This window comes from Octodon degus, unplaced genomic scaffold (genome assembly GCF_000260255.1).
Source record: "Octodon degus isolate 3935 unplaced genomic scaffold, OctDeg1.0 scaffold00129, whole genome shotgun sequence".
NCBI lineage: Eukaryota > Metazoa > Chordata > Mammalia > Rodentia > Octodontidae > Octodon > Octodon degus.
Window position 1 is genome coordinate 1,521,211 of NW_004524705.1, and position 17,039 is coordinate 1,538,249.

The 17,039-nt window shown below is 53.3% G+C and overlaps 1 protein-coding gene across 1 annotated transcript in view; it reads right to left on the reverse strand.

The window, feature by feature from the left end:
* Positions 1–570: 570 nt before the first annotated feature.
* Acot12 (acyl-CoA thioesterase 12) overlaps positions 571–17,039 on the reverse strand; it is a 44,423-nt gene continuing 27,954 nt past the window's right edge. Inside the window, exons 6-15 of the mRNA XM_012516846.2 lie at positions 16,798–16,951; positions 14,887–15,006; positions 12,951–13,101; positions 12,254–12,309; positions 12,024–12,087; positions 11,110–11,193; positions 5,580–5,713; positions 3,563–3,691; positions 2,136–2,262; positions 571–1,835 (exon numbers count right to left, since the gene is read on the reverse strand). Of these exons, the coding sequence (XP_012372300.1) occupies positions 1,695–1,835; positions 2,136–2,262; positions 3,563–3,691; positions 5,580–5,713; positions 11,110–11,193; positions 12,024–12,087; positions 12,254–12,309; positions 12,951–13,101; positions 14,887–15,006; positions 16,798–16,951 (1,160 nt within the window). The 3' untranslated portion in view covers positions 571–1,694. The remainder of the gene's footprint in view (positions 1,836–2,135; positions 2,263–3,562; positions 3,692–5,579; positions 5,714–11,109; positions 11,194–12,023; positions 12,088–12,253; positions 12,310–12,950; positions 13,102–14,886; positions 15,007–16,797; positions 16,952–17,039) is intronic.

Sequence of the window (17,039 nt, forward strand, 5' to 3'; positions counted from 1 at the left end):
CCTTCAAAGCTGACCGGCCCTCATGCTGCACCGTGTGTGGCTCTGTCACTCACCTCCTTCTCCTCATCCCATTAATACTGTATCATACTCAGCGTCACAAGATAAAAGGAGAAGACAGCTCAATCAGGTAGTGGGAGAGACGCGGACTACACTGAGAAGCTTGTATTACAGGACACGGCTGCCGCTGTACTGTATCATTCATTGTTGCTGTGAATACTGGACTGTACCCAGTTGATCACTGCACCTCGCCATAGGGGTGTGTGTGTGTGTGTGTGTGCGTGCGCACGCGCGCATGCCCAGGAGGGCTCCATGCTACCATGGCCTCGTCATCCACTGGGGCCTTAGGACACGTCCTTGTGCCAAAGGGGGCCACAGCCTCACACCTCACTGAGACTCCACAGAAGTTGCCAACTCGAGCCTCAGAACAGCTCTAGCCTTGACAAACAGTTCAAAACTTCTGAATCCAAGGGCCGAGGCTGGGCGGACAGCATGTGTCCTAATTATAGCAAAAGCCTGACAAGTCTTGTGCTTTTAAAAAATCCTCAAAAATCTTTTTTTACATCTGGAATGTAATGAATAATTATAATTTATGTGTCTACTTTTATTGTATATAAATATTAATTCATACAACTGCAGCACAGCCCAAAGCTCATGCACACAAATACCTTTTGACACAGACCAACGAAAATAACCCAACGTGTAGGTTTGGAGACTTGGGAACAGAGGTGGAATCTGTCAAGTTAGGGCCAAGCTCACGGCTCTGTGGGGAGCGTTTGCCCAGCAGGTGCCAGGCCCTGGGTTTGATCCCTAACACAGCAAACAAAGAAGGGGAAAAAAGATTTAGCAAACCACCAACGGGGTGTTCCTAAGCTCTACACTCTATTGGAGAACTCCTGCAACTTGCCAAAGTGGTCCTTTCAGGGGGCTACCTTGGCCTATCCTGGAAGACACATAGCAGCGTGAAGTCACCGGGCTGACGTCGAGGGTGATGTGCTGGTGCTGTCTGCAGGGCAGAGCTCAGCTGGGGCGCTCCTCTGCAGCGCTGCGTGCGGCAGGCACTTGTGTGTGCGCACAGCACTACACAGTAAGTGGGCAGCCACCCCGAATGGAGATAGAGTGACACTAGTAAAGTAGTTCCCATTAATAAAATTGATTGGATTCTATTACGTTTTAATGCCTTCCTAATTTGAAGCCCTAAAACATGTAATACCTCTTGTCAGAACGCTCTGTCACACGAGTACCTGCCCAACTGGAGCCACGCCACACATTAATCAATTCAGAGAAAATCATCACTTTGCACTTTGGAAAATTTCAGCCCAAGCACACATGGCCCCTGTGTAACCCAAGTATGTTTACAGTCATTTTAACTAAATTTGTGCCACTTTACAGAGTGCACAGTGCTGTGCCCAGGTGATTCTCCATTTCCGTGCCTGGAAGAGGCAGAGCGCTGGATCCCCTGAAATAGTTTTAAAGTTCTTCTGACGTTAAGCCAAATTGCTGAGATTGGACTGTGATGCAGTCTGCTTTCCAACCTCTTCTTAACTGTGCTTTTCTTAGGCTGGAAGCCAGTCATTCTGTGAGTCCAAGACCCTTGCGCTTGCCAGGCAAGCGCTTATTCTACTGAGCCATCTCTCTGGCCCTTGTACTTGGAATTAAAGTGGAAATTAAACTACAGGAAATTGGAACTTGACCATTTAAAATACGGCCTCATCAGAAGCATTCTCTACAAATCGGATGCAAGAGGCTGCTGCTTCTTCGATGGATTTTGACCAGCCACCAAGATTTCCGGCAAAGTAAGGCAGGATGCTGGCCGACGTCTGGTTGAGGTACGACACCTGGCTCAAAAACAAAACAGCATTTTAGCTTCTGACCAGCATTGGAACTTTTTTGAGCAAAGATCTGAATTTCTTTGATACAGGGAAGACTCTAGCCCAAATTCCTGGGGATGCTTTGGAGTGGATCTTGGAAGCCTAACCCTAGGCACCCCTGTGCGCTCCTGTGCAAAATGCTGGACTGCAATTAATTCGGAAATCGGGAATGAGGAATTCCGAATGGGACTTTGGGAATCTGGGTAATGGAGAGCAGCTCCTGAATCTGCCAGAGAAGACCAAGCGGCAGAAGCTGATGAAACTCACGGTGCAGGAGCTGCCACCCGTGGGGTGGATGAGGAAGCCGGCGCACACCACCTCACTCCTGGTGTACCCTGGGGCCGGCGGCACGGCCGGCAGGACCACTGACCTCACCGCCACCAGGTAGGTGTCCCTGAAAGACAAGAACACGTGGCCCGGCCTCTCGTGGGACATGGAGAACGGGTGTCAGGAAGCACACGCCTAGCGGCAGTGCAGGGCAGAATTTCGTTTCTTTGCAGTGCTGGGGACCCACCCAGGGCCAGCTGTAGCCAGACAGGAGCTAGCCACCAAGCCCCGCCTCATCCCACGAAGCCAGGCATTTGTTGTCTGGGTGGAAGAGAGGCTCTGGAGGCCCTGCTCTTGAGGATGAAGTCTCCACAGCCACACTCAGGGCTGCAGCAGGAGCCAGCTGAGGGAGCTCCGGCCACCTGAAGGGTGCATGCACTCACACAACTCCACAAAGCTAAGCAGACCTGCAAACTGCAATTTCAGCCTCCTCCCTCTCTTCTTAAAATTACAAAAACAATAGCTATTGTTTTAAAGAACCACCAAACAATAGAGAACTCCAAAGGCTACAAAATGAAAGTCCTCCACAAGTTCAGTCCCCTCCACCTCCTGGCATGCTGGGGCTCCTCTGCACTCTGGGGGCGCTCTGTGGACTTCGGAATGAATGTATAACAATAGCATGTATAACAATAGCATCTACATAAGTGAATGCAGGAGGCAGTTTTACATAAATACGACCATCTTACAGATATGCTCTGCAATCACATTTTTCCGTGCCCGGGGAGTCTTTCGAGGCTTTGCAGCAGTATTTCTCTAGCGGCTCCTTCCTGCTTAGTGACTGCACGCTGCTCTGCGGGTGGCTTGGCCAGAAGCTACAGGAGACCCCTCAGGGTTTGGCTGGGGCTGTGTCTCACGCCCTCCAGCACAGGAGATGATGTGCCCCTGACATCTGCGTGTGGGGTTATTGTGGTCACTCTTCCGTGGACAGCATGCCCCGAGTGGTGGGATGCAAAGGGAATCGCCACTAGGCGGCGTCTGACTCACAGCCCCAGGTGACAGGTAGTCTGGCCAGGTGCCCAGCACCCTCAAGCCTTTAAGAACTGGAAACCAACTCCTGGGGTCCATTTGTCTTTCATTGTTTCTTGTTTTTTTTTTTTTTTTTTTTGTACTGTTAACGGGCTGTTTCAAAGCTGTACTAAATGTGGGTTTGCACCCAAAGAAGACAAGAGGAGGAGGAACTCCTTAGAATCCTGGCAGGGCGCTTGCTCACCCAGCTCTAGGCAGCTGATTGTTGCGTTCAGTGATAGCTAGAGATCCGCCTGGGAAATTTCAGACGAGTCATTCGAAGCCAGAGGAGTCGACGCCGACTCCTTCCCACGCCTGCGTTCTACTCCAGGCTGCCGCAGCCCTGGGCCGCTCACACTCACCCGTCCCGAGGAGGCCTTCTTCGTGACACGAGCACAACGAAGTCCTTGGGCTTGTCGCAGTTCACCTTAGGACAGGTGATGTGATAGATCTGGTCATCCTCGCTCACCTGGTCTATGACTGTACAGGACCTGCGTGAGGGGTGGCGGGTCAGGCTGGCTCTTCTCCCTGACAGAGAAGGCGTCGCTTCCTGGTTTGCTGAGCCACCTGCCCGCGGAGTCTGAGGGCTGCCAGAGCTGAGTCACAGGCCGGCGGCCGGCGGCTCCCCCAGAGCAAGTTCTGCTGCAGAGGCGGCTGCGGCACCTGCTCCGGACCACACCCTCAGGACAGTGCGAAAGGCATTCAAAGGCCATTTTCCACAAGACTGTTTTTTTCCAGGGGCCAGTAAAATACTCTGAAGCCTTCTGGAGTACACAGCCAGCTAGCAAAGGTCTAAAGAAGTGCAGCCTGAAGAGCCCTGGCCCTGGAGTCAGCCTGCTGTGACCTCCAGACCTCAACCCACCTGGGCAAGGCACTGCACCACTGTACCTGAGCAAAGTGGAGAAGGGCCTGGGAGGGGGCTGAGGCCGGGTGAAAACACCCAGCACAGCACTCAGTACACTAAGGGGTTAGCCGAGTTCGAATTTCTTCTGTCCAGTGAAGTTCAGTTTGGATGGGAAGCCAAGGGCCATAAAGATTGCAGAAGAAACATTTGCACTGGGCAATGTAAAACATTTACAAGCAATTAACATCTAACTTTAGGCACTGTTCTTCCTGAGCGCTTTGTGCTTATGCAGAATCTATGATATGGATGTGACGTCTACAAAACCTTCTCTTTCCTCAGAATGTCTGATCCTGATGGTGTAGGCCGCGGTGTGTTATTTGGGCGTCTACACTGCACAACACTGCACCTCACAGGGCTCCACCTTCGTGGCACAGTCTGTCGGCTACATAGTGTTAATCACACTGAATTTTAGGCAATTTAGAGATGAGCTTCTACCTTGTCTGCATTTGGAAATAGTGATGTGAAAGAGGGATCCATCTTGGCAGCCCTTCCATCAAGAGGGCCAGGAGGCCAGTGGGGCTCTCAGGGGAAGAGGGCCAGCCAGAGGCCACTGTCCCTGCCCAGGTAAGGGACGGTCACCCCTCAGTGCTTGGGGCTCAGAAACAGGGCCCCACAGATACTGAAGTTAGGAGCCACTCAAGTCCCTCACATAAAGTGCCCTTGTATTTCCGTATAACCCCGGCCTGTCCCCCTGCACCCCTTAAAGTCATGCTGCACTGTTACTGATACAGTGTGAATGCCGCTGCCTAGAGAGTTGTCCCACTCCCTTATTTACAGAATTGAGTCAATGAACCAAAGTCTGTGCTTGTTTGGTGCAAACATGATATTCCCCATGTTTGTCCAAGGTTGGCTGGATCTGCAGAATGGAGCCCCCCCTCCTGGTGTGGAGGGCAGAGGGTGTCCCAGGAAGGGATGGAGCTGGAGGAACCTGGGGCAGGAGCGAGGGGACAGGAAGTAGCAGGGGGAGAGCAGAGGCTGCTGGGAAGAAGGCGCGCTGTCTCGTCAGGACTGGATTTGCTCCACCAGCTGCCCTCAGAGTGAGGCTCTGAGGTAAAAAAGGGGTTTCCATCAAGGGTTGCGAGTGGGGAGACATGGTACTGCTCCCTCCAGAGCTGGGGCGGTGTGGAGCGCAAAAGCATGGACCTCAGAACTTGGCAGAGCCGGAGTCCAGTCCAGTCCTACCTCTGGGTGGCCCATGTGACAGATGGCAGAAATTGGTCCTGTCAACCTTGCACGTGTGGGCAGGACGAGCAGAAGAGGGCAAGATGTGAAGTCGACCCGGAGGGCAAGTGAGCGCAGCGCTTTTTGTCTGCTGTCAACACCGCCTGGTGCAGGGTGCTACGCGCAGATGGCTTTGGAAGCCTCTCAGTTCATGAAGAAGGCCCTCACACGCTTGGCCACAGAGGTGGCCATGCCGGGCTGCCCTGCACGGCATCGTGAGATGGAGGAGGGAAAGGGGCTGGACTTGTGCTTACATGTAATGGGGGTCCCACAGCGGCCGCTTTGTGAAGTCAGACAGGAGGCGATAAGCCAGGTGTGCCGGGCACCTCACACTCTTTTCAACCCAAACCGACAAGTCTTTTTGCTCTTCCAGAGTGTATATCTTTATCTAAAAATATTAACAAGAAAAAATAAATTACAAGAGAAAAACTGACAATTTTACTTTAAAAGCCACATACATATACATGTAATTATAGACCGACTTTTTCTGTGTGGGGTAGGCGTGTTTTGACAAGGTTTCACCATGTAGCCCAGGCTGGGCTTCAGCTCACAGTGATCCTCCTGCCTCAGCCCCCAAGTGCTAAGATTCCATCCTGCCTGGCTAGACTGAGAATATGAGCTCAGGCATCTCATCACCCAATACAAACAAAACAAAGGATGACAGTTCACTTAGCCGGGGGTCCAGAGGCTGCCCGAGTGGGCACCCCACATCCTGCACACAGCGTGCGTGCGCTGCAGGGTGGTCCTTTAATGGTGGTGCAGGCAGATCTCTCATGAAAAAGAAAGCACACCAGGCTTCCTGCTCTGTCCTCCACACTATTTCCCTGCCTATACGCAGCAACCAACAGGGGCCCCGCTGTCATCTCCCTCAGGAGGCTCAGGGCCAGGGCGGCTCAGGATGTGCTCCCAGGACATCAGGTGTGTCCCACGGGGGCCGAGGGGCAGCGGCCAAGGCGGCCACCTTTAGAGCCGAGCCTTCCCTGGGGTCCATGCACCGCACAAAGCCTTCTGCGATCCCACGCTCACCACTCTGGGAGACCAGCGTCTGATTCCCTAGGGAAGCAGAGGCCTGTCCTGGGCGCCGTTTGCCATTCACAGAGCCCTAAGGCTGCCCTGGCACCTCCGCCTGCCTTCTCCTGTGTTCGGACTACAGTGGTGGGGTGCACTGCATAGGAGCGCACTTCCTTCCTGCCCTGTCGCCCCATCTCCCTGGGCGCTCTGAAGTCTGGGCTGGAATTTGCCATCCTATAATCATTCCCATGGCAACAGGCCCAGAGCAGACAAGCAGGTGAGAACCTAGGACTCTGCTGCAGGAATCAAGCAGGTGGAAAATCAGGCTGTGAAGGAGAAACCCTTATTTAAACACCCATGTGCATGTGCGTGTGTGCATGTGTGTGTGCGTGCATGTGTGTGTGCGTGCATGTGTGTGTGCGTGCATGTGCGTGCTTGTGTGCACATGTGTGTGTGTGTGTGTGTGTGTGTGTGTGTGTGTGTAAAACCACCGAGAGAATCAAGAGACGGGAAATTAACTAGAGCAGTTTGGGAATCAATCAAGTGGGCGTTCGCTTATGAACATCTCCCTGCTCCCGCCCCAGCACATCTTTAGTTCTACGTTGCTGAGGGGGGCCTGGCCCCACCTGCAAGCCCTTGTGGAACATGGAGAACACAGGCTGCTACCGCCTGGTGAGGCTCAGTGACACTCACCCTCTGCAGCTGGTCTCACCCCGCTCCGAGCAGGGGACACCAGAGAGCAGCCACTGGCCTGGCGGCCTGCAGCCCCAGTCACTCACATTCTTGGTATAAGGAAGGTGGAGCGGGCAAAGCGGTGGGCAGAGTGCTTGTGGAAAGCTGCACGCGCACACGCACACGCACACCCACCCCCACACACATCTCCAAATCCGTGCGCCAAGGCTCTAACCTCTTGTAGCTCAGCATATGACTTCATGCAGGAGCAGGGCCACTGTGGTGGGATTACCTAAGATGAGGTCACACTGCTGCAGCAGGGAGGGTCCCTCACCCAACGTATCTGACATCCCTCTAACAGGAAATGGGACACAGATGAGCACAAGGGGACAATGCCAGGCAGAGGCCTGGTGTCATGACTCCAAGCCACAGAACACCACGAGTGAGTAGCACACCCCCAGGGCCAGGCAAGAGCTCAGACCTGCTTCTCCTCCCCTTAGGAGCACGTAACCCCCAGCACCTTGAGCTCAGACTGTCAGCTCTCAGAACATGGGGGCAGGCGTGCTCCGGCTTCAGTGTAGCCCTCTGTACAGCAGCCCTGGTGGTGAACAGAGTGCTTCAGGAGCTGTCACTAGGCCATAGGTGCTTTCTGTCCCAGAACCAAAGCATTGACCCAGGGGATCACGTTCGCCTCAGCAGAGCCCATTCGGCGTGTCCCACGATGCCAGACAAACAAATGAGAGCTTGGTCTGAAAGCGTGCGTGGCCACTGCCTGGGCGGGGAGGACAGTGCTTGATTTGGCTTCTTGGATCACAGCCTTTGCTTAGTGAAGAATTCTCTGACAAGAACTGGCCAGGAGAGTGAGTTCCCTTTTGTGCTCAGGAGAATGGAGGTGAAATTCTATTTGTAGCCAACTCAAATGTTTTCTTTATCACTTGGTTGACTAGAAAAGTATTCAATGAAGGGAAGCGCAAAGTGTGTAGGCTCGAATATTGCTGGGACTAGCTTGCCGGTATATTTTAGTGGGATTATTTTTCATTCTAATGAGATTCTATTTGGCTTTGGGTTGGAGATTTTTAGTTAAACTCAAAGTTTTAGAATTTTTGTTATAATTTATGGGCATGTGTGTTAGACAGGGGAGTGGGATCAAACTAGTTTTCATAGAATCCCAGGGAAACCGGGATTTCCCTTGGGGGCCCCTGAAAACCATGGGGGGGGGCTGGGCAGGTGATGCGGTGGACCAGCCCCTGAGGCCTCGGGGGAGCGGGAGCAGTCCCTTCTGGCCCCCTCCTGCCTCAGCGTCCTCCCCAGCCAGAGGTTTCCTGGAGGTGCGCGTGTCCTTTGTGATACTCTGATTTTCCCAGCCATTCTCAGCTCCTCCTTCAGTTAAAAACTGCTCCTGTCAGGCTTCGAATTGCTTACACTTGCCACTGGGAAGCCTCAGCCGAGTCACCCTGCTGCCTGGAAATCCTTCCCGAGGGCCCAGCAGCCTCCGGCGACCATCCCCTTCCGGGACACAGGAGCCCTGCTCCTGCAGCTCCGCGGGGAGCGCTCTTCCGGCGCCTGAGCTGCCCGCGAGCTGATGCGCTGTGCGGTGGGCTCCCGCGGGCTCTGTGCGTGGCGGCGATCCACGGGGGGCTTCTGCGGCTTGTACGATTAGCATCGATTCCATCATTTTTGATAGGAAACAAACACGAGCAAAACCCGTGAACGCGGTCCGATCTCATCACAAACGCCAGGCTCGGACTGGCAATGAGCGGGCGGCGCCTTGGCTCGCACGCTTCGCCTTGGCCCAGCTTGTCTGCGGTGCGCAGCTCGCAGAGGGAAGAAAGCTTTGCCAAGCGCTTCCATCGGCGAAGCGAACTGTTCTCAAACAGAAGCGCCCACGGACCGCACCGCTGGCCGGCGGCAGAGCCTGACCCGGCAGCACCCGAGCGCAGCTGCGCGGAAGGAGACGCGAAACATCACCATTTCCAAATTGTACTCGTAAGAACAAAAGTAGCTTCGGAACACAGAAGTTATTTGGGTCTTTCTCTCTTCCAAGAAACTCACTCAAAAATGTTCCCGAGGAAGAAGGAAGAAGCCGGGTGGGGCCAGGCCCGGGCCCTATGCACGCTCTCGCCCTGTCCTCGGGAAAGCTTGCTGCAAAGCGGAAGGCGGACCCCAGCGTCCACTGTGAGCGTGGTCTGCATGACGCAGCCCCAGACAGTGGCCAAGAGACAGCGGGACATGCGCACTGTGCCCCCCATTGAGGTCACCCTGTGCCCCATGAACATACTCGGCGCTGGACCGGGGCCTCTTCCGAAGCCGGAATTCTAGGCTCTCCGAGGGTAGTATACTTTTCAATTTTCTCACTGATCCACCAAAATTCTTTTCCTGTGACAGAAGTCAGTGAAAGCTCCTGTGTGGGTCCTGAGGCCAGCTTCCTTATCTTCACTTGGGAAACCTCACAGTCATCCAGTAGGAACGTGTTTCAACTAAATTATTCAACTAAAAGGTGACAGAAGAAAATTCAAGGTCTACATTTTAGGAGTAAACGCAAGCTGGGTGTGGTAACAGACGCCTGTAATTCCAGCACTTGGGAGTCTGAGGCAGGAGGATCTCTGTGAGGTCCAGGCCAACCTATGTTACGCATCGAGTTTGGGGAAGGCCTACGTATTGACTCTGGCTCAAAAAAACAAAAACAAACAACAACAACAAAAAAAAATTAAGGAAACCCTATAAAAGTTGTAAAACCTGGGAGAGAAGATAACTCAGAGAAAATAGTTTATCAGACTTTTAAAATCAGATTTTTGTCATAAATATAGTTTTTAAAGGGAGGGATTCCAATCCCAGAGATAACACAAGAGAGTTTCTTTAAGGATACATATCCTCTACTAAAGATTTACATAGAAATGGAGTCCTCATCATGAAGCTCTTCTGGGACACTAGAAACCCTGCTGACTTCCTTTCTGGCCACAGCTTCCAGAGGCCTAGAGGCTGAGGCGCAAAGCGGCCCAGCACCGCGCTGCAGCCCTGCTCCTTCCCAGGCAGTTTGGCCCCCCATCGTGTGGCTGCCAGATGCTCAGAACCCATGAGGACACAAGACGAGGACTGGAACAGGGAGAGGAAGGCCGGGAGCAGCTTGTACGCGAGATCAAGAGAAAGCGGCGCTTGGGCGTGCTGAGCTGTGCTGAGCCTCCGGCAGCAGGCGGGCCGCAGACGCGGGAACCGACCCACGCAGGGCAGCGTGCAGCAGGGTCAGCGAGGGCCCCGACTGGACTGGACATGGGCTTCAGCATGAGGTGACATTGCAAGGTATCATCCAAGTGAGGACACTGAGGCACCGTGGAAATTGCATGGGGACAGGAGGCATAGAACCAGGCTGTCGTGGGACACGAGGACCAGCAGGTGCCGGGAAGACCGAGCACCGGTGCCTGCATGCACCCAGATCCCAGCCGCCCACCCCCAGTATCAGGTCGAGCTGGCGAAGAAGGGTGGAGGTGGGGTGGAGGGGGATCACGTGGCCCTTGAGGCTCACCGTTGGGGTCCTGTGCACACCGGCTTCCCTGGGTCCCTAACAACGTGGAGCACGCTGGTAGAGGCCTGCTCACATCTGCAGCAGTGAGAAACACTAGAGGCTGCCGGCAGAGGTACCGGAAATCATGCAAAGCTTCTTAGCTAAGAAGTTCATGATCTGGTTAGGGGAAGACCTGAAAAAGCTGAGCTCCCTGTGGGGCTGACACATGAGCTCAGGGAACTCTGGAGGAAGAGTCACAGGGCGGTGCGGAGCAAGTGCTCCAACAGGTGAATTTCCTCCAAGAGGAGGCTACGGAAAGAGCCACTAGTGGGAGTTCATTAAGAGGGTGGTGGCTTTATGCAGAAAGACCTGTCCTGCACTTGGAGACCAGGTGGGCTTTGAGCAGGTGGAGATGGGATGAGGAGGGGCGAGAGGACCAACGTCCAGCCTCAGGGAAGGGTGGGCAGGTGCTGCGGCTCCACACAGGCCAGCCTGCAGTAGGCAGTGAAAATGCTGCCTGGTCCTTCGGTTTCCATGGAGACGGGGCACCAAGTGCCAGGCTGTGGGAGGAGCAGCAGGTGTGCCCACCTCGAGGCCCCTACCTTTTCCAAGGCGCTGGTCACCTCCCAGCCGGGCTTGGCCGCCAGCTCTCTGAGTGCCTCCACATTGCTGTTGCTCAGGGTCACCTGGAACACAAGGGTTGGGAGCTGGTCCAGAGCACAGACGCGGACTGAATCTGTTCTACTGGGAGAACAGGCGTTTGAGCTGGAATGTGTTGACAAGGTGAGTCGTTGGGCCTCAGAACTGAGCTGAGGTGGACATATAAATTCTATCTCAAGTTCTGAGTGTCCAAGCCTGACATGGTAGTGGTGGGCCCAGTGCTTCGGTGTCATTTTAGCTGATGCAAGACAGATATGTCCTGAGCAAAGACAAAGTCTCCTTCTGAAGTCATTAAGACCTTTTTTTTTTTTTAAAAATCAGGGTTTTTTGTTTGTTTGTTTGTTTTTGTTTTTGAGATAGGCACATGCTGCGAACTTCAGGCTGACCTTAAACTCACTGTGTAGCCTGGCATGGCCTTGAGCACGTGGTGACCTCCTGCCTCTGCCTCCTGGCCCTGCGATTACCGGTATGCACCACCATGCCCAGTGACTGTGATTTATAACCACGGGTAATGAGGAAATGGGGATTTTCCTTTACATTTTGTTTAAAACAGTTCCAAGGACTGCTGCTTTATGGCTGTATAAAAGTGCCTGCTGGGGGCATAATAAATCCCGGTGACACCAGGTCTCCACACGGCTGGTGGCAAGGACTGAGTGAGTGTCTGGGAATCAGACACCGATGTCAGAGAAGACAGGGACACGCAACTGGTGATGATCCCTGAGACAGGGCTCTGCTTGTGGCCGAGAGCCAGGCTACCAGAGAGGAGCAGCTTCTCATCGTACTGTGTGGTGCCACTTGGGCCCAGGCCAGAAGAACCCTGTGTTCCCTGTACAGCTCTGGGCTGGACGCCCCTCACCTGCTTGCTGATGTCCCAGTGTGTGGAGACAGGGACTTCTTCTCTGTGAGAAATGACATATCTCCTGGAAAAAGCAACACGGTTAACATCTCCCTTTATCACCCCACGTGGGTCCCCGTGACCCCTCTGAGAGCGTCCGCAGTGCGGGGATGCTTGCAGACCGAGCCTCAGGCCTGGCTCCCTGCTGTCGTGACCTCTGCCGCGAGGGAGGCCCCACCCGTCTCCCTTACCTGCCCAGGCGGATTCTCTTGCGTGCGATTGCTCCCCGGTAGCGTCTGAAATCATCCTTCAAGAAAAAGAGGACAATGGACCAAATTCTGCCATTGCAGTGCTGCTGCTGTCAGCCCTGGGTGGCCGTGACCATTGTGCTCAAGCCGCGGGGTGACTAGCTGGGACAAGGGGGCCAGAAGCTCTGCTTTGTGTCCTGAAGCTGGACGTCTCAACATCTCCCGCCGGGGGAAGACCACAGCTTGCCCAGCCCTGGGGGACAGTGAGCACTGGCACAGGAGCGGCCCAGCCATGGACCTGCCACAGGCAGGGAACCCAGAAGGGGACACAGAGGTCACAGTCACCCACAGCAGTGAGTGGCTGCCCACAGGTGAGGGTGTCAGGGCTCCGTCATGTCACAGGCCAGCAGCGTGGTGTGGGAGAAGGGAAGGGAAGGGAGCCAAAGGAAATAAAAGCAAAGGACAGGGGCAGGGAGAGGCAGAGAGGAGGGGAGGATGGGACCAGACGGGACTAGATGGGATGCCTGGGAAGGGACAGGAGGGAACAGGAAAGGAGGGGACAAGATGAGATGGACAGGACAGGCACGGGTCCTGTTACTTTGTTAGGTACAAAAGGAACAGCAGCAGAGGTCAGGCAAGGCGGGGGGCAGAGGAGTGGCAGGTATAGCCTGATTCTTGCTGCGCCTGTGATGAGACCAACCTTGGAAATGGGTTTGACCCTGGGGAAGGTGATGGGCTTCTCGCCGTTGTCAACAGCGTTATAGATTAAGAAGGCGCTGTTGATGTGCCGGCCCCGGCCCTCAGCCCACTCCTGGCAGTCGAAGGCCTCCACACGCACCCCGACCTCCACACTGCAAGGGATACAGGGCAGTGGGCACAGAGCAGTGGGGGTGGGGGTGGGGGTGGCCTCCCTGCCCGGCACCCCCCACGCAGCAGCACAGCAGCCTGGCTGTTTTGGGCAGCAGCAAGTATGCACAGCAGGTGAAGCCTGTCTTTGGGTGACTGCATGGTTGTTGCAAGTCCTGTAGCTTTCCCAGGCCACGCAGGGCTTCATGTGTACACACACACACACACACACACACACACGTGTGTGTGTGTATGCACACGCACATGCGCACATGGCCACAGTATAGTGTGATGTTGAAAGAAAATCTATTACAAGTAAAGACTTTAGTCTTATTTGTGGCTGCCTCCATGTCCTGAATCAATTCAAAACATTGAACTTTTTTTTTATGCATTTGGTACAGAGTCTCACCATCCAACTCAGACTCAGTGATTCTCCTGTTTTTGGCCTCCCCGTTGCCTGGATTACAGGCATGTGCCACCATGTCCACGCTCTGTCGCTGGTTCAGTGTGCGGGGGCAAGGCCGTGAAGGCCTGTGGTACAGGGGATTGATTGGTCCCTGGGCTTGCCTAAGCAGGTGTTTAGTTCACTGAGCTATCTCACCAGCCCTAAAACATTGACCTTTCCTGGTCATTTTGACTTTGAGGAAAAGCCAGAAGTTACACAGGTTCAGAGAATGAGGTGAAAGAACAGGACACAGCACGGGTTTTTATGAGCTGCCTCTCCACTGGGAGGCGCTTGGCGGCAGCAGCACGTACCACATGTTGGCTCACACCTGGAAAAGACACTCAGGAAAGAAGACTCCAGAGCTGCTGCAGAAAGTAGCAAGGATGCTGGGAAGAGTGTGCTCAGAGCAGGGAGGACTCGCTCAAGGCAAGGTGTTGATCTGAACGTCCCGTGGAGGGCCTGAGCACAACCCATGTTTGGGTAGTGGGCAGAGAAGTTAAATTGCAATGGTCAAATTATCTTCTCTGAAAATAATAGTTTTATAATTTCAAAGAATCAAATGCTAAAGTTAAAATGGGAAGCAAAGATACTCATTTTGTTTGTACATTACAAAAAATCATACTGGCTTTCATCAAGTATCCTGACTAATACAGTAACCAGGAAGCAGTTTGACCTTGCGCTGTACATAAACAGGCCCAAGATAAGCCAGTTGACCATGTGGCCACGGGAATGAGGGACAGCAAGGAAGAACTGACAGTTAGGCCAGGATGACAGGCACAGGCCAGAATCGTCCTGGGCCACTGGCACCAGCCCCCACCCTTCCAGGACAAAAGTCCAATGACCCCAATTCACTGAGTGTGGAGAGGCCCTGAGCAGAGCAGGGGCTTGAATGTGTGGCCACAACTCTGAGAAGTGAGTGATACTTCACAAACCAGAAGGAAGGTGTTCACTGCCACAAAGAAGGACACACTGGAGCCATTTGTAGGGCAGCAAGCATTGTGGGACAATGATGTCGAGTGACACACAAGCTCGGACATCACTGGGTTTCTGTCATAAGAGAAATTCAGTGTGTAAAGAGCAAAGTGAAAGACAAATATGAGGGCACAGGGAGACAGACCCTTTGCAAAAGGAAAGCGGGGTGAGGTGGAGGAAAGATGAGAGGGAGTGAGGCTGCACTGCGGCTGGCACCCCGCGAAGAAGTGAGCCCCTGAGCCCCGCAGCTCGGCCCCAGAGAGAGCTGAAAAGCAAAGGAGTGTCTGCATTCAGCTCTAGGCTGAAATAAAAATGCAAAGCTGTACCCGTGCAAGGCTGAGTTTGCACAAAGCAGCCTGAGAGCACCCTTTACCAGGTCTGGAATGTGTTGTTGACGATGGCCCTGAAGACCAGCCGGTCCCCGACGGTGGAGGCGCCCCGGAACTTGAACATGTCCACAGACTTGAGGAAGGGGTGTCCTCGGCACAGGCGGCTGGGAACACAGGAGGGAGAGGGAAACAGTCACTCTCTACCACGTTCTCACAAACTGTCCCACTTACTGAGCAGGGAGCAGCCGCCCTGCGACCAGGGTCCTCTTTTGGTTTTGGGACAGGGTCTTGCTCCATCGTTTGAGGGGCCTTGCACTCACTGTGGCCCATGCTGGTGTGGTTCTTCCAGCCTCTGGCTCCTGAGTGCTGGAATTGCAGGTGTGCACCACCACATCCTGCTCAGGCTCTTTTTTTTTTTTTTTAATGTATTTAGTACAGGTCCTGTCTCACTACACAGATCGGACTCATAGTGATCCTCTTGTTTTCAGCCTCCCAAACACGGATTACAAGTGTGCACCACCACACCCGGTCTCAATCACTGTCTCAGTACGTCCCGGGGGCGGGGCTGGCATGGCCTAAGCAGACGCTTTAGTCCGCTGATCTGTATGGCTAGGCCCTCTGCCCAGACTCTTATAACTCAAGTGAAATAAGCCATTGGGCTGTGCTTTCTGAGATTGGCTGTGTGGACGGCTACAGCGGTGTGGGAAACACCATTTCCCTGTGGTGGGGCCTTTGCTGAGAGGCTAGGACTCCCCACTTGTCTTGGCTCCAGAGTGGGGGCTCTGCTCATCTGACAGCAAGTGCCAGGAAGTGGCAGCTGCCAGGGGATGCCACTCACTCTGCCCAGCCCAGCTTCCTGGAGTCCCCTGAAGGGCAAAAGGACAACTTTTCTCCCCGTGTAAAAAGCACCTGGATGGCCGAGCCACGCCCAGAAGACTACAAGACATGCATGTCATGATTTTGTGTGTGGGGGTTTGAAGTCATGAGAAAGAATAGTTAGGCTCTGAAATGCCATGCCTTGGCGCGTGTTAAACCTGCTGCATCAGGCAGGTGCCCTGGAGTGGGAGGGAACCGACCCCGCAACCTTGGGTGTAGCTAAGTCTCTGCAACACAGCATGTTCAGGGTCAAACGCACTGCTGCCCTTAAGGGTGACAATCTTGTTGTCAAAACAGGCTCTCTTCCCTGTGCATAGCTCATGAAAAGGATAACTATGGGCTTCTAATAATAGCCATAACTAGGCACATAGCAATAATATAATTTTTTTAGTCTGGGGAAGATAAAACTTTAATTTTCAGTAATGAAAAAAATTGTCAGGAGGGCAGTCCTGTTCCTGTGCATTCCCATAACATTCTTGCTCCTTAAACTGCTCCATTATGAATAAAATGACCTTCTTGGAATTGAAGGAGTTTTAAGTGTTTTTCTAAGTGCTCCCTCTCTCTGTCCTTCTTCAGCCAGTTCTTTGGCTATAATGATTTTAGCCAGCACCAAAAAGGCCAATCTTTTTTTTGATAGTTCAAACAAATTTATTAAAATTGGCATCTTTAACCTTCTCTTCAATGAATATCCATCTGAAGACTCCGGTTTTAACCTTATTTCCAGACTACATTTTTTTTTTTTTTTTTTTTTTTTTTTGTGGAACTCGGTATTGAGCTCAGGCCCTTGCACTTGTCAGGCAAGCTCTTATTCTACTGAGTCATTTCCCCAGCCTCTAGAATAAAATCTTAATGCTGTTGCTTTGATTTTACTGCTGAAGCAAGGGATTAGACAGTTGCCTTTGCAGGAAAGGAAAGAAGAACCTGAGGTAAGTAGGCAATGGTTGATCGTTGCCTTTTTTTGATAAATGGCAACACCCTTCTCTGTTTTCTCCTCGGTCCTTGGAAGACCAATGCCTGCATCCCGTCCCTTTGCAGTCCTCCACCCCACTGTTCCCAAATCCCCGGCCAAAGACAGCAACCTCGCAGCGATGGTGGCCACTGTCTCCATCCATGCCATGATCTGCCCCCCGAACGTGTTTCCATGGTGGTTCGCGTGGGGCGGCAGCACCAGCTCAATGCTCTGTACCGCAGTGGCACTGGTTTCGGTCCCTTCCTCCTTGTCACACACGGGATCTGTGGGGGGACAACATCAGTATTGGAGAGCGGCCTGTGTGACCTGGTGGCTTCCCCGCCCCACGGCAAGCTCAAGCCAAGTGCCAGG